This window comes from Hylobates moloch, unplaced genomic scaffold (assembly GCF_009828535.3).
Source record: "Hylobates moloch isolate HMO894 unplaced genomic scaffold, HMol_V3 SCAFFOLD_4, whole genome shotgun sequence".
Taxonomy (NCBI): domain Eukaryota; kingdom Metazoa; phylum Chordata; class Mammalia; order Primates; family Hylobatidae; genus Hylobates; species Hylobates moloch.
Genome location: NW_026652279.1, coordinates 102812369 through 102838673, shown reverse-complemented (window position 1 = coordinate 102838673; position 26305 = coordinate 102812369). Strand labels below are relative to the sequence as shown.

The 26305-nt window shown below is 41.7% G+C and overlaps 1 protein-coding gene and 1 pseudogene across 1 annotated transcript; one reads left to right on the top strand and one right to left on the bottom strand.

Moving 5' to 3' along the window:
* The window catches only part of LOC131383299 (histone-lysine N-methyltransferase SETMAR-like), a 149248-nt pseudogene extending 136564 nt beyond the window's left edge, over positions 1-12684 (bottom strand).
* Positions 11358-18039, top strand: KBTBD6 (kelch repeat and BTB domain containing 6). Its single transcript, XM_032150752.2, has 2 exons — positions 11358-11563; positions 12373-18039. Exon 2 carries the CDS (start codon positions 13105-13107, stop codon positions 15127-15129), a length of 2025 nt encoding a protein of 674 aa, XP_032006643.1. The 5' UTR covers positions 11358-11563; positions 12373-13104; the 3' UTR covers positions 15130-18039.
* The last annotated feature ends 8266 nt before the right edge of the window (positions 18040-26305 follow it).

Here is a 26305-nt window from a genome sequence, read left to right as displayed (position 1 = left end):
CATGTTGGCCAGGCTGGTCTCGAACTCCTGGACTCAAGTGATCCACTGGTCTTGGCCTCCCAAAGGATTACAGGTGTGAGCCACTGCACCCAGCCTGCAATTTTAAAATAATAGCTGAAAACTGGAACTAACTAGCCCAGATACCTTCAAGAGCTGCTACTCATTCTCTGTTAGTCTCTGGTCTCTGTAGATAGATAAAACTAGTTTTTTAAAAAAGCATTTCTCAATTCATTGCACATGACCTGTGCACTGGATTACAACCATCTGTCCATCAAACTCTTTGTTGCCTCACCAAACGAAAATGAAGCTAGATCCACTTGTGAAAAAGGTACCAGGCAGGAGTAATTTTGGCAGAGAAGAGTGTTTTGTTGGACCAGTTCTTAGAGACAGACTGCAATTTTTCAACCACATAGAAATGATCCAGTCGTCCTCTAGTGTTCTGTTGACACCAAGCAATCGATGAAGGTCTCTTTTATTTAAAGTCATGATCCCAGGGAGGTTATCTGTACTCCGTGTGTGCTACTCCTGGAAGACACAAAAAGCTGGGGTGATACTACCACAAAAAGTCAAGTGCTGGCCAGGTGTGGTGGCTCACACCTGTAATCCCAGCACTTTGGGAGGCTGAGGTGGGCAGATCACCTGAGATCAGGAGTTCAAGACCAGCCTGGCCAACATGGTAAAACCCTATCTTTACTAAAAATACAAAAATGTGCTGGGCATGGTGGCTCGCACCTGTAATCCCAGCTACTTGGGGGGCTGAGGCAGAAGAATCACTTGAACCCGGGAGGCAGAGGTTGCAGTGAGCTGAGATCGTGCCACTGCACTCCAGCCTGGGCAACGAGAGCAAATCTCTGCCTCAAAAAAAAAAAAAAGTCAAGTGTCGGCATAAACAATATACTGACTATATATGTAATTATATATAATAATAAATATATAGTACATCAATATAGTAATACATTGTATATCAATGCTTTTATATCATTCTATTCTATTTATATTATATATTATATAATACATATAATTATATAAATTTGATTTATATTATACATATTGTATAATACTATATAATATTCTATTGCACAATATTATATATTATATACACAATGTATTCACATGATAGATTGGTCACACTATAATTAAATACATAATACTGAGTGATATATGAAAGATCTGGTATTAACAGTTGGGAGGGCCGGGCGCGGTGGCTCACGCTTGTAATCCCAGCACTTTGGGAGGCCGAGGCGGGCGGATCACGAGGTCAGGAGATCGAGACCACGGTGAAACCCCGTCTCTACTAAAAATACAAAAAAATTAGCCGGGCGTGGTGGCGGGCGCCTGTAGTCCCAGCTACTCGGAGAGGCTGAGGCAGGAGAATGGCGTGAACCCGGGAGGTGGAGGTTGCAGTGAGCCGAGATTGCGCCACTGCACTCCAGCCTGGGCTACAGAGCAAGACTCCGTCTCAAAAAAAAAAAAAAAAAAAAAAAAACAGTTGGGAGGTTTACTGTTTAGTCAGGTTTTTTGAGCCCCTCCTGTGTACTACGTATTATAGGAACTATCATTTCTGCTTTGGGTTTATAGTCAAGTTGGAATTCCACCAGGTTTGGGTAATCAAACTACAAAAAATTGATTTAAAAAACAGACTGCTAATTTAAACAATTTAAGAAAGGGTATGATTTCATTTGTTCTTTTTGATCCTTTTATTTTGTATAAAGAGGCTCTACAAACAGAGAATCCCTCCCAAATTATCAGTTGTGTTCATTATATTAAAAACCCACATTATTATTAATACTTTGTGGCTATTAAGTAGTAGCAGTTAAACAAATGAAATAAACATACACTTGTTTTTTTAATAGCTCTTTTGCCAGGAATTTTTTTTGTGTGTGGTGAGAAGCCATAAGGATCTGCTAGTTCAGAGACTTCTTCAATCAGCAGACAGAAGAAGCCACTGGTGAACTTCTAGATGACAACCTTAAATCCATGAAACAAAGCAAAGGAAATGGGCCTATACTAAGACTGAGGCATGGCAATCCTTATGAATTTTGATAAAGTGCAGCTAAAAGTAATAGGACTAGCAAGTATATTTTTTTGATGAATCAAACCACATTTCTTGACCTGAACAGTTTATATTAGGTTTCCTGTAAAGGATAGTTCAAGTCTCCAAACAGAAAATAAGCACATCCCATTGGAAAGAGAAATACAGTACTGACGATTAAGTTAGGACTGGTCACTTGATCCTTCTATGAGCCTTTTTAAAAAACCATACACAAATTAAGTTAAACACTTTTTTTTTGGCCAGGCATGGTGGCTCACGCCTGTAACGCCAGCACTTTGGGAGGCTGAGACAGGCAGATCACCTGAGGTCAGGAGTTCAAGACCAGCCTGGCCAACATGGTGAAACCCCCGTCTCTACTAAAAATACGAAAATTAGTCGGGCATGGTGGCAGGCGCCTGTAATCCCAGCTGCTTAGGAGGCTGAGGCAGAATCGCTTGAATCCGGGAAACAGAGGTTGCAGTGAGCCAAGATTGCACCATTGCACTCCAACCTGGGGGACAGGAGCAAGACTTCGTCTCAAAAAAAAAAAAAAAAAAAAAAGTTAAACATTTTTTTCATCTACTACTTCAGAAAAATTGTAGTCAAATTGAGTGATGTAAGACTTATAAGTGACTTTAACATCCCTTGTTTAAAAACAAAGTATTATTAACCATGTGAAAGTTAGGACTGTGGGTGCTACTTTTATTTTTAAGCAGATGTGAATATTAAACTTTGTGCAAAACAGAGAAAAATGAAGACAGTCTATTTCTCATAGTATGTCAAGAATGAGAACATATGTCATTGAAACAATTTTACCTTTCAAAAAGAAAGGTAGATCAAAAATCTCAAACAGTGAGACAGTGTTTTTCTCAAACGTTAGTATACACAGGAATCACCAAGAGCTCTTTTTAAAATGCAGATTTTGACTCAGTATTTCTGGGGCCATTTCTTTTAACTAGCTCCTAGGCAATGCCAGATGCTGCTGGTCCAGAGACCACGCTTAAGTAGCAAGAATCTCAAACATCTATTATTCAACTAATTAAGTGATTTCATATGTTATACTCTTTGATACAGTGAGATTCAATGAAACCACATCATTCAGCTAGACCTATTAGTCTCCCAAAGTACAAAGATAAATTTGATGGCTTTTAAATGTTAATGGAAAAATGTTAAGAAATGGACATGTAAACTGAAAATATTTCAGGGTTTTTATAAAACTTCTGGAAAACCCAAGTTTATTACCTCATATACACAAAATCTTTAGAATAACATTGAAGAAAAAACTTTATTTCAAAAATATAATTTAGATTTAAAAAATTAAATTGAAATTGAGCACCATAAGATCAATAAAGTACTAACAGTCAAAAACAATTAAAAGGAATTATGAAAATAAATTCTTTTCAAAACTCTATGACTGGTTTTAAACAGGTGAGCTGCCACTAAATAATATGGAAAAGATGTCATTCAGCAGGCAGGCTCACTCACTAGGCACTCCAGCTGAGGGACAGAGGACCCATAAAAACTCTTGTGGTAGCCAATAAGTAAAGTGCAGACTATGGTGGGGATATTCACTTTGGCTATAGAGAAAGAGGACTCCCCAGTTTCAAGACTTGATTTAAAAATCAGAATATTGTAATCAAGACATCTTTCACATTCTGAAGGCTTCAGATGCTCATACTTACATGAGGTGTTTAGTATACTCAGTGAGATAGTCTGGATGTTTGTCCCTCCAAATCTCATGTTGAAATGTGATTCCCAATGCTGAAAGTGGGGCCTGGTGGGATGTAATTGGATCATGGGAGTGGATCCCTCATGAATGGCTTAGCACCATCTCCTTGGTGATGAGTGAGTTCTTGCTCAGTTAGCTCACAGGAGAGCTGGTTGTTTAAAAGAGTCGGGCCCTCCCCATCATTCTCTTGCTCCCACTCTAGCCATGTGACATGCTGGCTCCCCTTCACCTTCCACCGTAATTGTAAGCTTCCTGAGCCCCTCACCAGGAGCCGAGCAGATGTTGGCACAGTGCTTCTCACACAGCCTGCAGAACTGTGCACCAACTAAAACTCTTTTCTTTATAAATAACCCAGCCTCAGGTCTTCCTTTATAGTGATGCAAAAATGGCCTAATATGCATGTGTTCATGTCTCTAGTTTACATGTTGATTGCTCCAAACCAATGGTCTCACATATATCCATTAGTGTACTACCAATGAATAGTTTTATCAATTTAGAATTTTGTAAATTGGCATTTTTCATTTTTTCAGATATGTTCTTAACATATAAAATCATATTTTAAATTATCTATGTTATCTAAAATAGAACGCTGAAATGAAAAAAACCTTACTATACATTATGTATGGTTGTTATCACCATACTGTGGATATCCATGTCTACAGAAACAATGACACAAATGAATTCATCTAACCCTCTTTAAAAATATATAGTTTTCCATTTTAATACCACTAACTGTGGTACAGGATTTAGTTTACAGTGTTTGTAGGTCTGGGGAGGTATCAAGGACTCAGATAATCAGACTATTCAATTTAGATGGGACTTTGTATACCATCTCTAGATTATACACAGCCCTTGCTCTAAAACATATTAGGACAGAATGACATGCTTATTTCTATTCCTGGACCAGAGTTTCATTTTTAAGTGCAGAAAAGAAGAGGGAATTCAGAGTTTAAAAAATTTGAGAGGTAGAGGGTAAGATCTAAACCAAAGTACTCAAATACCTTAGGCAGCAGATCAGTCAATAAGGCTTCTTGGTTGCACTTGGTTATTTCAGAGAAAATAGAACAGGTAGTATATATAGTTAATTTTGACTGTATGTGTAATCATAAAGGAAATAATTTACTAAAAACTTATTGTATGCCAGGCACTACTCTAAATAATTTCTTTTTTTTTTTTTTTTTTAAGACGGAGTCTTGCTCTGTCACCCAGGCTGGAGTGCAGTGGTGCGATCTCGGCTCACTGCAAGCTCCGCCTCCCGGGTTCACGCCATTCTCCTGCCTCAGCCTCTCCGAGTAGCTGGGACTACAGGCGCCCGCCACCACGCCCGGCTAATTTTTTTTTGTATTTTTAGTAGAGACGGGGTTTCACCGTGGTCTCGATCTCCTGACCTCGTGATCCGCCCGCCTCGGCCTCCCAAAGTACTAGGATTACAAGCGTGAGCCACCGCGCACAGCCCCAATAATTTCAATTTATTTCATTTAACTCTTTAATCACCCTGTGCACTAGGAATTGCTGTCATTTGCTATATGAAGAATAATGTTGGCTTAAATTCCTAATCACCCTAACAATATATATATTATAAACTATTAAGACAAATAATAAAATTTACACTAAGAACAATTTTTGCAAATTGATGTTGTATTCTTTTATTGAGGTATAATCTACAGTAAATAAAATGCATAGATATGAAGAATACATTTTAGTGGGTTTGGCAATTGTATACACTATGGAACTGCCAGCCCAATTAAGAAAAGAACATTCCCATCACTTCTCAAAGTTTCCTCATGTTCCCTTCCGGTCGATCCAGCAATCCATCCCCCTACTTGCTGCCCCAATAGTGACAGACTCTATTATTATTTTTATTTACCGTACCTTATTTTCCCTGTTCTGAAATTTCACATACGTACAGTAAGTACTCTTCTATATCTGGCTTCTTTTGCTTAACATAAAATGTTTGAAGCTCATTTACATTTCGTATGAGTCAAAAGTTCTTTCATTTTCTTTCTTAATAGTATTGTACTGCATGAATATACCACAATTTATTTATTCATTCTTCTGTTTATAAGTATTTAATAGTTTCCAGTTTCTGGCTATCATGAATAAAGCTACTGTGAACATTCTTGTATGAGTCATTTTATGGACATATATTTTTATTTTCTTTGGGCAAATCCTAAGGTTGAAATTGTTGACTAATTAACTTTAAAAGAACTGCCAGGCCATTTTCTATTGTGAACATACCAATTATACTCTGACTATTAATGTACAAGAATTCCAGTTTCTTCACATAATCAAGTATTATTCACATAATCAAGTAGTATTGTTAGTCTTTAAAATTTTCCCCATTCTAGTGAGGGTGAAATGGTATTTCATTGTGATTTGAATTAGCTTTCCCCTGATGACTAACAATGTTGAGACCTTTTCATGTTTTTTAGCAGTGCATATATTTTCTTTGAGGAAATGTCTTTTCAAGTCTTTTGCCCATTTCACATGACAAATGGCTATTTGGAATACATATTTTAAAGTATATTTAAAATATATATTATATTCTTTGAGGTAAAATATTTCAAAATATATATTCCAGATAGTCATTTGTCTTGTGCATATATAGAGTAAAAATTTTTCCCAGTCTGTCATTTATGTTTTCCTTTTGTATCACTGTCTTTTGATAGAAGATTTTAGTTCTGATGAAATTCAGTTTATCAAATTTTTTTCTCTTATGATTAGTGGTTTGTTGGTTTGTTTCCTACAGAATCTCTGCTTACACTAAAGTCACAGAAATAGTTTTCTGTGTTATCTTTTAGAAGCTTCACAGTTTTAGCTTTTCTGTTCAGTGGTTCTTTTGGGAAAACCCTCAAACCACGTTTTTCCTCTGCTCGCATACCACAACAACAATCATCAACACAGAAGAAAACTTCTGTGACCAAATGTGTGGAGGTGTTCCCCCACACGCCAAGCAGCACACACCAGCTGGGTGTCCTCCAATTCAATTCTGACACTGTCTACCTGGAGATAGTGTCACATCTCACAGGTTAAGGATCAGTCCTCAAGACTGCCCACTGCCAGCCCCTGCGACCCTCACTCCCGCCGCAAGTTCAGGCCTCTGGAACTTCTTTTTAATTAATTTATTTTTTTGAGACAGAGTCTCGCTCTGTCACCTAGGCTGGAATGCAGTGGCGTGATCTTGGCTCACTGCAACTCCCATCTCCCAGGTTCCAGCGATTCTCATGCCTCAGCCTGGGATTACTCAGTAGCTGGGATTACTGGCATGCACTACCACGCCCCGCTAATTTTTTGTTTTTTTAGTAGAGACGGGGTTTCGCTATGTTGGCCAGGCTGGTCTCAAACTCCTGGCCTCAAGTGACCTGCGCGCCTTGGCCTCCCAAAGTGCTGGGATTACAGGTGTGAGCCACTGTACCCGGCCTGGAACAGATCAGCTTCAAGTTGGGGTTCCCACGACCCTCTCTTTGGGTTCGGTTAATTTGCTGGAGCAGTTCACAAAACTCAGATAAACACATTTACTGGTTCATTATAAATGATATTACAAAGGATACAGATGAAGAGACACGCAGAGCAAGGTACGAGGGAAGGGGCGCGGAGCTTCCATGCCCTCTCTAGGCAGGACACCCTCTAGGAACTTCCATGTGTTCAGCTATCTGGAAGCTCTCTGAACCCAGTCCTCTTGGGTTTTTATGGAAGCCTCATGACATCAGCATTTCTTCCCCCACAGTACAAGGCAGGATTCTCTCTGGAATGAAGGTCTTATGACCCACAATCAGAAAGGTGAGGGAAAATTAGAGTCCTGCCTTGGGGCAGGTGAAAGGAGAGTTAGAGAAAGTCAGAGAGATTCTGTTTCCTGAGGCCTAACACACTCAAGATTATAACAAAATCTGTAACAAGGGCTATGGAAGTTATGAACCAGGACCATGGATGAAAACATATATACGTATAATAACACCACAGTACTGATACTCACCTTGAATTAATTTTTGCATATGGTATAAAGTAGGCATTATCAACCAAACAAGCAAATAAATTGATTTTATTCAGGCTATTGCAATAGGGAGAGCACCCCACATTCAAAGATTAGAGTGCTTGGCAAGATGCTTTTACCTTATAGTTTATAGGGAGGAGTAGACTTGTTTTAAATGGAATGATTTCTAGTTGGGATTGTTTTTGTAAACAGGGGACATCTCAGTCAGCTGCACAGAAAATGTTTATCTCTCTGTCTAGCTAGTTTGGGGTTGAGGGGGGCATGCGGTGGACTAATAGCTCTAATTTCAGCTAATGATTCATGAGATAAATGACAGGAAGTGGGAGACTCGTGTCAGGTTCAGGCAAAAATGAAAAGGCTATGTTTGGCCTTTTCACAGGTAAACAAGGTAGGGAGGTCATCAGTGAGTCTTATGGTAGGCATGAGAAAAAGTAGACAGAAAGTCATCTATGTCATATAGGAAGGATGGTTCGTTGTGTAGGCCATTTCCCAGAGCACAAAACAGTAAGGAGATTTAGGAAAACAAAACTTTGTGGAATTTCTTAACTCCATGATCTTGATCTCCATGGTAAAATTATCAGTTCAGATTGAAATTCTGTCTGGGAAGTCAGTTGGAAGCAGAGTCACCCTTTGGTCTACCAGATCATGACACATTGTTGAATAATAATAAGACAAATAGCTGTGTAGCAGTATTTAAGACTAGGCATGATGTACTGCCCAACTGCAAGGTATAAGACTACGAACAGGAAAATAGTGTATTAGGCCATTCTTTCATTGTTATAAAGAAATAACCGAGACTGGGTAATTTATAAAGAAAAGAGGTTTAATTGGCTCATGGTTCTGCAGGCTTTACAGGAAGCACGGTACTGGTACCTGCTCAGTTTCTAGGGAAGCCTCAGGAAGCTTATAATTATGGTGGAAGGTGAAGAGGAAGCAGGCATGTCACATGGTGAAAGCGGAAGCAAGAGAGGGAGGAAGAGAGAGAGACAGAGAGAGAGAGAGAATGGGTGGAGGAGGTACCACATATTTTTAAACAATCAGATCTTGTGGGAACTCAAAGCGAGAGCTCACTTATCACCAAGTGGACAGACAGCACAAGTCATTCATGAGGGATCTGCCCCCATGATCCAAACACCTCCCACCAGGCCCCACCTCCAACACTGGGGATCACATTTCAACATGAGATTTGCGTGAGGACAAATATCCAAACTATGTCAATTAGTAATGTTTGTAATACAGCTCAAAACCGGGATCTTCTATTTCTAAATCTTGCCCAGGAGAACATGTCTCAGGCTATTTGAATCTACCTTAGAAAGCCAACTAGCCTTTTCCTTGAGTTTAGTAACTAAGCATTCACTTGTCCTGTTGTGTTTATTCAAGTGCAAAAAGAGATTTTGGCTATGGCACAGATAACTCCCTGTCTAGCTAGAAGGAAGTTGAAAGTTGTAGGATTGGCCATAACAATTTGGGCCTGTGCGTTTAAACTTATTTTCTGTACTTCTAGGGCCAAAGCGGTGTAATTTTCTTCTTCTACAAAGGTTAAGGAGAGGCTTGAACTACCTTTTCTTTTTTTTTTTTTTTGAACTACCCTTTTTAACTGTATTAATGCCATAGTGGGTGTCAAGGGCCCTCATGGTGCACATGAAAAGAGAATCATCGATATCCCTAGGAGGTTTTCCCCAATTCCCTGTAGTTGCCTCAATTTGGAGGTAATTCCAGAAGGACACACCATTGACAGGTGGGATAGCAGCTTTAAATATTTTGAAGTCCCAGACAATCAGTCCAAATGCCCTTGGGGAAGGCATGAAAAGTGGTATCCTATGGAGAAACAGGTGGGGTCTGAGGTATAGTAATTATTAACAATTACTGGATTAACAACTGGGTAGATCCCTCAGAAGAGCAGAGTCTTTGTGTGGAACTGAATGCAGTTTGTAAGGCTGGTTGGGAAGTGATAGAAGAGAAAATGGTTATTATTACGGATAAAAGTGCTCCTACATTTTTTCCTACACTTGATCCTGAAAAAGTGGAGTCATTAAGTTTGGAGATTTCAAGAGACTCATTAATCATGTTAAGAATTAAGTTTCATTTAGTACATGCTGAGAAATTGGGGATAATAGAAGAGTCAAGGGCCATAAGGCATGAGACTCTGGGCAGGTTGAGTTCCTTCAAGAGTTTGGCTAGTTTGAATGTAAGAGTACCACTGGCCTGCTTGTTTCATTTTTCCAGAGGACTGGAAAGGAGACTGCAGTTTTTGTAACATTGGAAGTACTTGTTGAAGATCCTGAATAACCTTACTACTGAAGTGAGTTCCTCCACTGTCATTAAAAAAAACAGAGATCCCTAAGAGGGGAAAATTCTTTCTGGTATCAGGTTAACTTCAGTGGTGATAGTAGCTTGTTTACAGAGAAAAGCTTTTAACCATGCTGAAAACATGCCAACTATGGTTAGAACATATTTGTACCCATAAGACTTTGAGAGTTGATATGTTTTCCAATGAAAACAAGAACGAGAGAGAGTTGACTCTCATGCTTGTCCCACTTTACATGTTGACTAGGATTGTGTTTCTGGCAGATGGGGCAAGTTGAAGTTAACTGTATTAGGGCATCCCCAACAATATTTGTGGAGAAAGATTTTCTTTGCCATAATCTGTAATCTCATGGAGGCTGCAGAATAAATTTTGCGTGAGGGACCAAGAGAAATCAAACAGTTGTCTAGGTGTCTCCAAAGCCCATCTGAGTAGATAAAACATCCAGCTTGTTCCTTTTTTGCTTTTTCAGCCTCAGGTGCTAGCAGCTGTTGTTATATCTGAAGTTTCTTAAGAGTTTCTGTCTTTAGAGTAGGTTGAGCAAGGAGAAGTATACACGTGATTCAGGAGGTGTTTTCTTGGGAAGCAGCTACCTTAGCATATTTTCAGCCAGTTAAGTTTCCTTTAGCTTTGTTAGTCCAGCCACTAGTGTGAGCTTTGATTTTTGAGAATAGCTAATTTCTGGATAGCTGTAAAGACTTAAAAAGGGGGGCTGGGTGGGGTGGCTCACGCTTGTAATCCCAGCACTTTGGGAGGCTGAGGCAGGTGGATTACCTGAATTCAGGAGTTTGAGACCAGCCTGGCCAACATAGCGAAACCCCATCTCAACTAAAAGTAAAAAAAAAAAAAAAAATAGCCGGTCATGGTGGTGGGCGCCTGTAATCCTAGCTACTCAGGAGGCTGAGGCAGAAGAATCACTTGAACCCGGGAGGCGGAGGTTGCAGTGAGCCAAGACCGTGCCACTGCAACTCCAGCCTGGGTGACATGAGCGAGACCCCATATCAAAAAAAAAAAAAAAAGACTTAAATAGGTTAGTGAGTTGGGTTCTGATTGGTACTCCTCAGTTGTCATAAACCTCTTTCTTTCCATAGCATACCAAAATAACGTACAATTCCAAAAGTAAACTGGCTGTCTGTATAAATGTTAGTTCTCTTATCTTGTGCTAACATGCAAGTTTGGGTGAGTGCTTAAGAATTCAATGATTTGGGCCACGTTAACTTAGGTGGAGATTTCAACTTAATAGGGTGTTGAAAATCTGCAATAGTGTATCCTGCTTAAAATTCCCCATTTGTACTCCTGAGGTAAGAACCATCTACAAAGAAGGTGATATCAAGGTCTCTGAGAGGAGTTCTGGTGATGTCACAGTGAGGAAATGTGAATGACCGTGTGACGGTGATTCAGTCACAAGGTTGTCCTTCAGAGGGAATGGGAAGAAGAGTGGCTTGATTGTTTTGACTACGGTGGACAGTGATGAGAGAGGAAGACAGTGGCAGGGTTTCACAGGAGGTGAGTCCGAAGTGGAAATGTGTTAGGTGTTCTCAGTGACTTCTAATGTCTGAACTGCATGGGGTAAGTAAAGGTTGAGTGAATGACTAAAAATAAAGTCAGCTCTGATGGAGCAGCAACTTCATACAAGCAAGGGGAGAAATGCTTGAGCTACTGGGTCTAAAAGGATGCTAAATTACCAACCAGGCCTCTGGCTTCCATTGTGTTTTGGGGTGAGGACCCCCTAAAGCATGTCTCTTCTTTTGTGTAAAAAAGGGAAAGGGGTACTGAATATTGGAGAGACCAAATGGGAGAAGTGGCTACAGAGGACTTCAGGTTTTGAAATGCAGATATGGAAGGAAAGTCTCAAAGTCAGGTGACCGGAGGTGGTCTCCTTTTAGTCATGGCAAGTAAGGACAGGCAATTGTGAAAAAGCCAGGGATCTAATTCCAGCAATAGCCAACCAATCTACAAACCCTGAGTTATCTTTTGGTACCAGGGAGAGGCATAGTGAGTAAAAAAAAAAAATCACTTCTAATGGATGCACACACTAATACAAGATGTTATTAATAAGGGAACTGTGAAGGGGGGAGAGATATATAGAAGTTCCCTGTCCCTGCTGCTTAAATTTTCCGTAAACCTAAAAATAAAATCTAATTTACACACACACACACACACACACACACACACACACACGCGCGCGCGCGCGCGCGCGCCCCTAAAAAGGGATCTCTGCTGGAACTTGCAAGGTTTTCTGTTTTGGGGGGTTTTTTGTTTTCCTACAGGCTCATAATTTCAAATTAGTGATGCTTCCTTTTTTTTTAATAAAGGCTAGAAGAAAACTTTTCGAACCTTTATATTCTAAGAACTGAGTAATTATTCTACAAACCAACAAATATTTATTAACAGCGTCCTATAACCAACTCATGTAATCTTCACACAATCCTATGAAATACTACTGTTCACATTTTACAAAAGAAGAAACAGTTCAAAGAGATAAGTCAAACAATACATACTAGAACGAGGCGACTACTCTGGATTCCAAAACCACAGTTCCAAACGACAAAATCGAATCTAGGAAAATTGGCGCTCTCGAGTGTCGTCAGTTAAAAAACAAGGAGCACCAGAGAAGGATCGCGATATTACACAAACTACTACTCCCAACAAGCAAAGCGGATTCTTTCCCTCGGTCTCGGCCCGGGAGTCCGAGAGCCCCAGCAGCCCTCGGGGCGCGAAAGGCAACCTGGGAGCGGTAGTTCTCCTGGGCGCCTAGTATTGTCGCCCACGCTGCAGTAGCGGCTTCTGCGGCTCCAAGCCAGCGGGTCCTGTGAAGGCGAGCAGACGCGGAGAAAGGACGCGGGAGTGAGAGGGGGTGAGTCAGCCACTGTCTAAACGATAAAGGGAGGCGGCTCCGCGGGATAGGGCTGAATTCAGTAAATGGGCTCGTGCTGCGGTCTCTTCGGAGACGCTGCTATCTTAGCGTCAGCGAGGGAAGGTTGAGGAGGAGCTAGAGCCGGGTCCTGCAGCCTTTCTCGCCATCAGCGCCCGTCGCCATCTCCACCATGCAGTCCCGGGAAGACGCCCCGCGCTCTCGCCGCCTCGCCAGTCCCCGTGGTGGGAAGCGGCCCAAGAAGATTCACAAACCCACAGTTTCGGCCTTTTTCACGGGTCCAGAGGAATTAAAGGACACGGCCCATTCTGCAGCCCTGCTGGCACAGCTCAAGTCCTTCTACGATGCGCGGCTGCTGTGTGATGTGACCATCGAGGTGGTGACGCCTGGCAGCGGGCCTGGCACGGGTCGCCTGTTCCCCTGCAACCGCAATGTGCTGGCCGCGGCATGTCCCTACTTCAAGAGCATGTTCACAGGTGGCATGTACGAGAGCCAGCAGGCCAGCGTGACCATGCACGATGTGGACGCCGAGTCCTTCGAGGTATTGGTCGACTACTGCTACACGGGTCGTGTGTCTCTCAGTGAGGCCAACGTGGAGCGCCTGTACGCGGCCTCCGACATGCTACAGCTGGAATATGTGCGGGAAGCCTGTGCCTCCTTCTTAGCCCGACGTCTTGACCTGACCAACTGCACCGCCATCCTCAAGTTTGCAGACGCCTTTGGCCATCGCAAGCTGCGATCCCAGGCCCAATCCTATATAGCTCAGAATTTCAAGCAGCTCAGCCACATGGGTTCAATTCGGGAGGAGACTCTAGCAGATCTGACCCTGGCCCAGCTGCTGGCTGTCCTGCGCTTGGACAGTCTGGACGTGGAGAGTGAGCAGACAGTGTGCCACGTGGCAGTGCAGTGGCTGGAGGCTGCTCCCAAAGAGCGGGGTCCCAGTGCTGCAGAAGTCTTCAAGTGCGTGCGCTGGATGCACTTCACTGAAGAAGATCAGGACTACTTAGAAGGGCTGCTGACCAAGCCCATCGTCAAGAAGTACTGCCTGGACGTTATTGAAGGGGCCCTACAGATGCGCTATGGTGACCTGTTGTACAAGTCTCTGGTGCCAGTGCCAAACAGCAGCAGCAGCAGTAGCAGCAGCAACTCTCTTGTATCTGCAGCAGAAAATCCACCCCAGAGACTGGGTATGTGTGCCAAGGAGATGGTGATCTTCTTTGGACACCCCAGAGATCCCTTTCTCTGCTGTGATCCATACTCGGGGGACCTTTACAAAGTGCCATCACCTTTGACCTGTCTGGCTCACACTAGGACTGTCACCACTTTAGCTGTCTGTATCTCTCCTGACCATGACATCTATCTAGCTGCTCAGCCCAGGACAGACCTCTGGGTGTATAAACCAGCTCAGAATAGTTGGCAGCAACTTGCAGATCGCTTGTTGTGTCGTGAGGGCATGGATGTAGCATATCTCAATGGCTACATCTACATTTTGGGGGGGCGAGACCCTATTACTGGAGTTAAGTTGAAGGAAGTGGAATGCTACAATGTTAAGAGAAACCAGTGGGCATTGGTGGCTCCACTGCCTCATTCTTTTTTATCCTTTGACCTAATGGTAATCCGAGACTATCTCTATGCTCTCAACAGTAAGCGCATGTTCTGTTATGATCCTAGCCATAATATGTGGCTGAAGTGCGTTTCTCTGAAGCGCAATGACTTTCAGGAAGCGTGCGTCTTCAATGAGGAGATCTATTGTATCTGTGACATCCCAGTCATGAAGGTCTACAACCCAGTTAGGGCAGAATGGAGGCAAATGAATAATATTCCCTTGGTCTCAGAGACCAACAACTACAGGATTATCAAGCATGGCCAAAAATTGTTGCTCATCACCTCTCGCACCCCACAGTGGAAAAAGAACCGGGTGACTGTGTATGAATATGATATTAGAGGAGACCAATGGATTAATATAGGTACCACATTAGGCCTCTTGCAGTTTGATTCTAACTTTTTTTGCCTCTCTGCTCGTGTTTATCCTTCCTGCCTTGAACCTGGTCAGAGTTTCCTCACTGAAGAAGAAGAAATACCAAGTGAGTCTAGCACTGAATGGGACTTAGGTGGATTCAGTGAGCCGGACTCTGAGTCAGGAAGTTCAAGTTCTCTTTCTGATGATGATTTTTGGGTGCGTGTAGCGCCTCAGTGAAATGCACAGGATCAACAGGGTTTGTTGTAACTAAATTGAAACACTAAGTTGTTTTTACTGTTTTGGAAAAGATCTTAAATATCCTTTTTGTTCCTAAAGGAGAGGAAAAGTTGATTAACTTCTGGTTTAGTTTAAAAAAAGTAATGTTTGAAATATGAAGGTAATTTAATGTTACAAATTTTAACACTCAAATCAACCTTTTAATAATTTTCTGTGCTAAGGGTCCAGTATTTATTTGATTAGTATGTTTATGTTTCATGACACTAGTCTTTTGATAAATTTTACATTCTGTTTACTGCCACAAGCACTGTGGCAATAACTTTTGAACTTTAATTTTTATAATAGAAAAATGATTAGGAATTGCTAGATTGTGTTTTGAAAGCATATCTTTTTCTTTAGAACAATGTAGATTTCCAGAATGGTTAACCTAAGGGATCTTTACAAAATGTGTTATAAGTTAAACATAATTTGGGAAGTTTTACTTTTGTTTTCTTCTATGAAGAAAAAAATGCAGGCTGGGCACGGTGGCTCACGCCTGTAATCCTAGCACTTTGGGAGGCCGAGGCGGGTGGATCACCTGAGGTCAGGAGTTCAAGACCAGCCTGGCCAACATGGTGAAACCCCATCTCTACTAAAAATACAAAAATTAGCTGGGCATGGTGGCGTGCTCCTGTAATCCCAGCTACCCAGGAGGCCGAGGCAGGAGAATTGCTGAAACCCGGGAGTCGGAAGCTGCAGAGAGCCGAGATTGGGCCACCGCACTCCAGCCTGCTGGATGACAGCGTGAGACTCCGTCTCTGTCTCCATAAAAAAAATAATAATAATAAAAAATAATTAAAAAGCATATGTGTATTAGGGTGACTGAGTGGTGATTTCATTTATAATAATACAGAGAATAGCTATAAGCTCATTGACAGTAAAAACAACAAACCAGGATTCTACTCTTTGAAAAGAAGTTTCAATTTTGGAATTTAGAATGTATATTTGCAAAGTGACCAATTTTCATCTAAAAAGTTATATTCTAGTTGTGTCACCAAATCATCAAAAAACCTTAAAAAAGAAGTAACTTGCTTTGTAGGTTTGTATTGTTGATCTAAACCTGATACATGCTTCATTTAATCAGAGGAATAATCCTTTTTTCCACTGGACATGTATAAATTTCACTGGATTGTATAAATTTTTATCTATTGCCTTAAACATTTACGTGATTCTCAATATGTTTTAGCTGCAGTTTTGGTGTTCATCTTAGAGGATTCTTCAGCAGAAGTGATATTTCTTTACTGTTTTGTGAGGTAATACTGATTTTGAAAATATATATAAGCTAAAAACAGTATTTCGTTGATATCAGTAGTCATTGTGTTAACTATAAAGTCAAGTGCCAGCAAAGAACTTTAAAACTGTAAAGCTGTGTATAGAACTGTTTTGTGTAGCATGGAAATATTCTGTCAGCTTTTTAAAGTCACTAAATGTTCTTGATTATCAGCTTGAAGGTATTTTTGTATTACAAGTTGACAGTTGCTGGGTGTAGTGGCTCATGCCTGTAATCCTAGCAACTCAGGGGGCTGAGGTAGGAGAATTGCTTCAGCCCAGGAGTTTGAGACCAGCCTGGGCAACATAGCGAAACCCCATCTCTACAAAAATAAAAAATATGCCTGGGCATGGTGGCCCAAGTCTGAGTCCCAGCTACTTGGGAGGATCACTTGAATGTAGGATCACTTGAGTCTAGGAGTTCGGGGCTGCAACTGTCATCTGCAGCTATAATCATAGCTCACTGCAGCTATGATCATGTCTCTGCACTCCAGCTTTGGCAACAGAACGAGATCCCATCGCTTAGAAAAACAAAGTTGATAGTTAAAGAACATAAGTGGATGATGGCATTTGAGGCCACTAGTGAAAGTATGTTTTCTCTAAAATATTTCTCTGATAGTGATATAAATGGCTATTTTATTATGATGTTTGTATGTGTTTTGTATTTCTCTGTAAACCATGCTCCAGTCTTTGTTTTTCTGTTACCATAATGTAAGAGAAAGTCCTGGAACAGAGACTAAATCCCACGAAACTGACATTGTTAAACACACTAAAACAAAAGTACTTACCTCTTGAAGATTTAGTATATAATGGTTGACATGATACATGTACATGATAGATGACCAGATGCTTATGGTCTACATTTTCCTTTATCCTGTTAATATTACCTTCCTTAATCTTTGTTCATTAACATGCTAATTCCTCTTCAGTGTTTATTTTCTAGTGACAGAATGCTAACATTTCTTACACCCTGGCAGAAGGGAGAGAAATGTGTTTTGGGGTGGGTAACTAAATTTTTGAGTGAAATATCATAAGATGAGAATGGAAAGAGGGAGACACAAAAAGAGTTGTAACAAAAAAACAATGTTTTTTTTAGCCATTTGACTGGCTCTTTAACTAGTCTACAAGACATTCATGTTTAACATCACTTTTAGTGAAATAAAATGTGCCGTACTAGTATGTGCTTCAAAAGGGCAAATGTGCTTTAGTGCCCTAAGGCTAAATTTTGGTCATTTGACATCAGAGATGTTATAAGTATTGCACTTAATACGTGCCTATTTCTCAATAGTGTTATTTTTTGGCTAGCATTTTCTTTACCATTATCTTGTTGACAGCTTTTTGTTCTCTAAGGTTGAAACATGACAGTGCTTATCTCAAACAGATTACCTATCTGCAGAATTAAGGAAAGCAATTTATGTATGAAAGAAATTCTCGAATTCGTCATTCTCAACCTTTGAATTAAAGCTTAGACTAAATAGTAATATGTCGTGGGAAGGATTTTGGTTTTGTGATATTTCTGTGAATTAAGGAATAGATGTTAACCATTATTTTGTAGAAAAGTGATTTGTATGTGGTTAATTATAAATAAAACTGGTACCAGAACTTATGCTTCCTGACTTTTTACTTCATCGATTCCACTAAATGTATAAAACTTTGGTGTGTGCAGTTAATCAGAGGTCCCCAGCCCCCAGGCTGCAGACCTGTACCAGTCTGTGGCCTGTGAGGAACTGGGCTCACACAGTGAGCTGCAGGCAAGCAAGCATTAGCTCTGCCTCCTATTAGATCAGCAGTGGCATTAGGTTCTCATAGGAGTGTAAACTATTGTGAACTGCATGTGCAAGGGATCTATGTTACATGTTCCTAATGAGAATCTAATTAATGCCTGATGATCTGAGGCGGGACAGTTTCATCCTGAAACTATCCCCTTACCCCTAGTCGTGGAAACTGGTCCCTGCTGCCAAAAAGGTTGGGGATCACTGTAGTGAATGATACAACTAGCAGTGCTCAAATACCTTTGTGACAAGAAAATGTAACTGTCTAATTTTCCAATTAAGCCACACATATTTTAGCAAACGCTTAATATAATGTCATTTGTCGGACTACCATCTGTAAGATTCAGAATGACATTAATTATCTTTTGTATTTATGTCCCTGTAGTCTGAAAAGCTGAGAACCCAAATTATTGCAAATTCTTTTAAATGCAAACGATAAGTAGTATTAGAGTTTTCAAAAGGATAAAACAGAAACAAATTTAGCCACTAACTTGTCTAAATATGAATTAAAGATTGAAATTAAGTTGTATTAGCTCTTTTTCATCATTTTTAATTGAGCAGGGATTTATTTTTTAATTTTTATATCTTGTTGAGAATCCGAGGAAAGCTTTTGATCCATTCCCAAGCAAAAGTCACATAATTTATAATTTCAAGGATGTTTCACATTTCTGAAGCTCATCAGACCCAAGGTAAGAGCACTTGTAATAGGATCTCTTTTGCCATACCTGCTTAAAAATTTCAACACCCCTTTTATTATTCTAAATAACCTGATTTGTTTTGTTTTTAAATAGAGATGGGGTCTGTATTAGTCTGTTCTCATGCTGCTAATAAAGACATACCAGAGACTGGGTAATTTATAAGGAAAAGGAGGTTTAATGGACTCACAGTTCCATGTGGCTAGGGAGGCCTCACAATCATGGTGGAAGGCAAAGGAGGAGCAAAGTCACGTCTTACAGGCCAAGCAAGGTGGCTCACACCTGTAATCCCAGCACTCTGGGAGGCCAAGGGGGCAGGATCACATGAGAGCAGGAGTTCAAGACCAGCCTGGCCAACATGCAAAACCCTGTCTCTACTTAAAAAATACAAAAATTAGCTGGGTGTGATGACAGGCACCTATAGTCCCAGCTACTGTGGAGGCTGAGGCAGGAGAATTACTTGAACCCAGGAGGCAGAGGCTGCAATGAGCTGAGATCGTGCCACTGCACTCCAGCCTGGGCAACAGAGTGAGACTCCATTTCAAAAAAAAAAAAAAAACGGGTCACACCTTACCTGGCGGCAGGCAAGAGAGAGCAAGTGCGGGGGAGCTCGCTTTATAAAACCATCAGATTTCATGAGACTTATTCACTATCAGGAGAACAACACAGAAAAGACTCACCCTCGTGATTCAATTACCTCCCACTGGGTCCCTCCCATGATGTGGGAATTATGGGAGCTACAATTCGAGATTGGGGTGGGGACACAGACAAATCATATTAGAGTCTCATTATTTTGCCTAGGCTGGAGTGCAGTGGCACAATCATAACTCACTGTAAACTTGAACTCCTGGACTCAAGCCACCCTCCCACCTTAGCCTCCTGAATAGCTAGGACTACAGGCACACACCACCATTACCAGCTAATTTTTTAAATTTTTTGTTGAAATAATAAACTCCTGGCCTCAAGTTTTTGTTTTGTTTTGTTTTGTTTTTGAGACGGAGTCTCACCCTGTCGCCCAGGCTGGAGTGCAGTGGCGCAATCTCAGCTCACTGCAAGCTCCGCCTCCCAGGTTCACGCCATTCTCCTGCCTCAGCCTCCCGAGTAGCTGGGACTACAGGCGCCCGCCACCAGACCAGCTGATTTTTTGTATTTTTAGTAGAGATGGGGTTTCACCATGTTAGGATGGTCTCGATCTCCTGAGCTCGTGATCCGCCCGCCTCTGCCTCCCAAAGTGCTGGGATTACATGTATAAGCCACAATGTCCAGCCTTTTTTTTTATTTTAATTTTTATTGAGACAGAGTCTTGCTCTGTCTCCCAGGCTGGAATGCAGTGGTGCAATCTCAGCTTACTGCACCCTCCCCCTCCCTGGTTCAAGCTATTCTCCTGCTTCAGCCTCCTGAGTAGCTGGGATTATAGGCACCTGCCACTACACCCAGCTAATTTTTGCATTTTTAGTAGAGACGGTGTTTCACCATGTTGGCCAGACTGGTCTCTTTTAACCATGTAAGGTCTTCCATGGCTGCATCCCAAGTCTGCATTAAGATTTCAGATGCCCAGGTTGGTCTCAAAATCCTGGGCTCAAGCCATTCACCCGCCCCAGCCTCCCAAACTGCTGGGATTACAGACATGAGCCAATGCGCCCAGTACCTTTAAATTTATGGGAGATAAGTAGAAATGAAATATAGAATGGAGTCACATACTTGACAGAAGTAGTTATCCAAAATGTTTTCTGAAAGCTGTTTTGAAGTTTTCACAAACCGAAAAAGAATGACACTATATGTATATATTGACTAAAGCACAATTTACCTGAAATTAGTACAAGAAATGGGCAAGAAACTAAGTTTTGAATAAACTATTGTGGCTAATGGTCTGAACTTCAACAAAGGGGGAAATAAGTAGATTACATTCACACAGCACTGCAAAGATGATTCAGGCACAGAAAATGCTGTAATGTTGCTAGATAGCCTAGTTAGCTCTAAGAAATTTCCAGTTTTCGGCCAGGCACGGTGGCTCACGCCTGTAATTCCAGCACTTTGGGAGGCCAAGGCAGGCAGATTATGAGGTCAGGAGTTCAAGACCAGCCTGGCCAACATAGTGAAACCCCATCTCTACTAAAAATACAAAAATTAGCCGGGCATGGTGGCATGCACCTGTAGTTCCAGCTGCTCTGGAGGCTGAGGCAGGAGAATCACTTGAACCCAGGAGGTGGAGGTTGTGGTGAGCCAAGATTGCACCACTGCACTCCAGCCTGGGCAACAGAGTGAGACTCCGTCTCAAAAAAATAAAAAATAAAAATAAATAAATAATAAATAATAAAAATAGCCATTCTCCCCTATCCTACTAGGAGCAATGGCTAAATTCTAAGTAGATACATGTTGATCCAGAATAGAGACTACCTCTCCCAGGCATCCCTGCAGCTAGATGTGGCCATGTAGTTAAGATCTGGCCAATTTCATGCGACCCGAAGCAATATGCACAATTTCTCTTACAGGGACAGTAGTGCTCTTCCCTTCCCTTTCTTTCTTGATGGCTGGAATGTGGACATGAGGATGAACCACCTTAGACCATGTGGGTCAGGGTAACACCTTAAGTAAGGATAGCAGAACAGGAAGACAGAAATGCCTGGGTCTCAGACGACTTTGTAGATTAGGATCCACACAACAGACTGGACTTTTATATAAGGAACTTATTTAAAAGAACTAGGGGCCGGGCACGGTGGCTCTCGCTTGTAATCCCAGCACTTTGGGAGGCTGAGGCGGGCGGATCACGAGGTCAGGATATCGAGACCACGGTGAAACCCCGTCTCTACTAAAAATACAAAAAAAATTAGCCGGGCGTGGTGGCGGGGCCTGTAGTCCCAGCTACTCGGAGAGGCTGAGGCAGGAGAATGGCGTGAACCCGGGAGGCGGAGCTTGCAGTGAGCCGATATCGCGCCATTGCACTCCAGCCTGGGCGACAGAGCGAGACTCCGTCTCAAAAAAAAAAAAAAAAGGAACTAGGGAGTCTCAGCCTGGGCAACATAGTGAGACCTTATTTCTACTAAAAAAAAAAAAAAAAAATTAAGGCCAGGCGTGGTGGCTCACGCCTGTAATCCCAGCACTTTGGGAGGCTGAGGCAGGCAGATCACCCGAGGTCAGGAGTTCGGACCAGCCTGACCAACATGGAGAAACCCTGTCTCTACTAAAAATACAAAACTAGCCGGGCGTGGTGGTGCATGCCTGTAATCCCAGCTACTTGGAAGGCTGAGACAGCAGAATCGCTTGAACCCCGGGGGTGGAGGTTGCAGTGAGCCAGAGCCGAGATCGCGCCATTGCACTCCAGCCTGGGCAACAAAAGCAAAACTCCATCTAAAAAAAAATAAAAATAAAAATAAAAAATTAACCGAGCATGGTGGTGCATGCCTGTGGGCCAGCTACACGGAAGGCTGAGTTGGAAGGATCACTTGGACCCAGGCGATCGAGGCTGCAGTGCGCTATGATCATGCCACTGCACTCCAGCCTGGGTGACAGAGAGAGACTCTGTATCTAAAAAAAGAAAAAAGAAAAGAATTATAGGGTCTCTATTACATACGACCAACCTACGTGCTAACTAATGCATAAAGTGAGAGAAAACATTGTCCCATGATATAGTCTCTGTATTATATATATATCTATTTCTCTGTACATAGAGAAAGCCCTGTAAACACTGAGACTCTGGATTAGGCTGTGTTTGAAGTAAGTGCCATTGCCGGATTTTCTCATTATGATAGGCAAAAAAATCCTATTTTGTTTTCTTAAGATTATCTAAATTAAGGTTCTGTTGCTTATAATTGAGATTCCTGACTCCTCTCCTTCTTTAAGGCATATTCGTTTTAGAAGAATATTTTGGCCCCACTTACAAAAATTTGATTTGGCTAGTTTTCCAAGAATTAAGGATTAGTTTGCCCCAAAAGAATGTTCCTGATTGAGACATAGCAGTTCCAAGCAGCAATTTTAGCTTTGGAGGTAAGAATGTAAAAGCTTGACTCCATTGGAGAAAGGTGGCTCCATACTGACTACGTTTTTTTGTTGTTTTTCATAAGACAGGGCTGAAACCCAGGCTGGAGTGCAGTAGCATGATCACAGCTCACTGTAGCCTTGACCTCCAGGATTCAAGCAATCCTCCCACTGCAGTCTTCCAAGTAAGCATGTGCAACCACACCCAGCTAATTTTTTTTCAAATGCATCATAGCCAATTTATTCCAGTTCTTCAAAATGAATACTCAATATGTTGTTTCTAAAATGTACATCATCCTTTATATAATAGTTCTTTCTTTCTTTCTCTCATTCTTTCGAGTCTTGTTCTTGTCACCCAAGCTACAGTGCAGTGGCGTGATTTCAGCTCACTGCAACCTCCGCCTGCTGGATTCAAGTGATTCTCCTGCCTCAGCCTCCCGAGTAGCTGGGATTACAGTTGCCCGCCACCACACTTGGCTAATTTTTGTATTTTTAGTAGAGATGGGATTTCACCATGTTGGCCGGGCTGGTCTCAAACTCCTGACCTCAGGTGACCCACTCACTTTGGCCTCCCAAAGTGCTGGGATTACAGGTGTGAGCCACCGCACCTGGCCTATAGTTTTTTCTTCTTTTCTTTATAGTTCTTCAGTAGAAGCCAGAATCTTGAGTTGCCCAGTTAGGAGCCTGTGACCTGCTAGTCTGATTAAGCTTCTTTTCAATATTCATGGCCAACATCTGACTTCTAAAAGAAAAGCTTTTGGTCTTTTCAAGCACTTGCTGATAGGGTTAGACTGCATTGTTATCCATACCTACATGATCTAATTTAGAATCAATCTTGGCATCCAGTCTTAATGTCTAATCAAATTTACAGTCCGCCCTTCAGCTTCTTCTGGAGTCATGTTCAGTTTGTTTGCCAACATGTTAACACTGATATACTGGTAGCTGTGACAGAAAGTCTCAAATATGAAGGGACGGACATTATCAGTGAAATCCTCAAGACAAGCCACCAAGAAGTCATTCACAAACACTGATTCACATTCCCTCAACTTGTAAAACCCTAGGGCAACTTGGTAAAACCCTACCTCTACAAAAAATAGGAAAATTAACCAGGTATAGTGGCATGTGCCTGTGGTCCCAGCTACTTGGGAGGCTGAGGTGGGAGGATCACTTAAGCCTAGAAGGTCAAGGCTGCAGTGAGAGCTGTGATCATGCCACTGCACTCCAGCCTAGGTGACAGAGTGAGACCCTTTCTCAAAAAACAGAAAGTAGGGTCAGGTGTGGTGGCTCACGCCTGTAATCCCAGCACTTTGGGAGGCTGAGGCAGGTGGATCACCTGAGGTCAGGAGTTCAAGACCAGCCTGACCAACATGGCGAAACCCTGTCTCAACTAAAAATACAAAAATTAGCCAGGTGTGTGGTGCGCACCTGTAGTCCCAGTTCAGTTTAGTTTAAACTTGAAAGTTTTAATTTACACTTAAAAGTTTTTAACTTAAAAGTAAAAACTTAAAGACAATTTTTTTTTTTTGAGATGGAGTTGTGCTGTTGTCGCCTAGGCTGGAATACGGTGTCGCGACCTCAGCTCACTGCAACCTCTGCCTCCCGGGTTCAAGCGATTGTCCTGCCTCAGCCTTCCAAGTTGCAGGGATTACAGATGCCCGCCACCATGCTGGCAAATTTTTGTATTTTTAGTAGAGACAGTGTTTCCCATCATGGCCAGGCTGGTCTCCAACTCCTGACCTCAGGTGGTCCACTTGTCTCTACCTCCCAAAGTGCTGGGATTACAGGTGTTAATAACGGTGAAGACAAGATTTTTTATATATGCTATGACCGGACTCTTCTTCATATTTTACACTAGTTAGTACTTGTTTGGTATCATGATCTCATTGCTTGCTTTATGGTAGGGGCTCTTCTCATGCTGCAAGCATTCAGTTTATCGATCTGTTCATTCTTTATTATGTGTCTCCTCCATTAGAATATATATAAGGCTGGGCGCCATGGCTCAGGCCTGTAAATCCCAGCACTTTGGGAGGCCAAGGCATTGGATGGCTTGAGTCCAGGAGTTCGAGACCAGCCTGGACAACATGGCAAAACCCTGTATCTACTAAAAATCCAAAAATTAGCCAGGCATGTGGTGTGCACCTGTTGTCACCAAAAAAGAAGAATGTATATGTCGTCATGGCATGGACCATATTTATCTTTTTCGAAGTGCCTAGCAATAGGACCAGGTGCAGCATTGGCACTCAATGAATTTTTGTTGAAGAAATAAATGTGTTTGGTACTTGTTCACATTTATATGACAAACACCTGCATTTGTAGCTCTCATCTTTTTGTCAATTTTCCAGCTTTGCGGTAGAGCTATTATTAAACTGTTTTGTCTGGTTGTTATAGCAACCCAGAGGCTTCCAGAACTACAGGTTGTTTCTGATGTGCATATGCTACCAGACAACCAAACACACACAGTGTTTTTAATCATGGAATAATGATGTTATTATAAATCACATTTCTCTCACACTATATGCTTTTCTCTCTTATGAACATGGTGGAGAATTAGAATGGAAACCCAAATCTGTTTAAACCAATAAAAGCTAGGGGGAAAAACAAAGCAATGTGACACACACCTCCACTCCTAACACATTGTTTCCTGCAAGTTTCTCCACCTTTCCACCAGCACGCGTGAATTTAGTCAGGTTTTTTGTCCAAGTTGTTAATGGAGTTTTGAAAGGTAATTGCTGCAGAACAAACTCTGAAAAGCTCTGTTACAGCCTAAATATTTCCTCTTTTTATCTTGGTTGCCTATTGCTTAAATTTCATGTTAAATTAGCAAAATGGTAATAGTTTTCTAAAATTGAGACTTGCTCTGAAAAAGACCCCAAATCAAGTACTTGCCCACCCCCATCCCTCCACTCACATTTTAGGGGCAGGAACTAAGAAGAATTTTTTAGAAATTTTTTTTAATTAATAAAAAAATTTTTTTAGAGACAGAGTCTTACTCTGTTGCCCAGGCTGGAGTGTAGTAGCACAATTGTAGTTCACTGCAGGCTTGAACTCCTGGACTCAGGGGATCCTCTCACCTCAGCCTCCCAAATAACTGGAACTACAGGTGCAGCCCACCACAGCCAGCTAACTTTGTTGATTTTGTTTTTTTCTTTTTTGGTAGAGACAGGGTCTCACTATGTTGCCCAGGCTGGTCTCAAACTACTGTCTCAGCTTCCCAAAGTACTGGGATCACATGTATGAGCTATCACGCTGAGCCTAATTGTTTTAAATTATTTTTTTTTAAGAGACAGGGTCTCGTGTTGCCTAGGCTGGAGTGCAGTGGCTATTCACAGGTGTGATTCCACTACTGATCAGCATGGGAGGTTTGACTTGCTCCATTTCCGTGCTGGGCCAGTTCACTCCTCCTTAGGCAACCTGGTGGTCTCCTGC

Coding starts and splice junctions, on each gene's coding strand:
- KBTBD6 (XM_032150752.2), top strand. CDS start 13,105: ATGCAGTCCCGGGAAGACGCCCCGCGCTCTCGCCGCCTCGCCAGTCCC.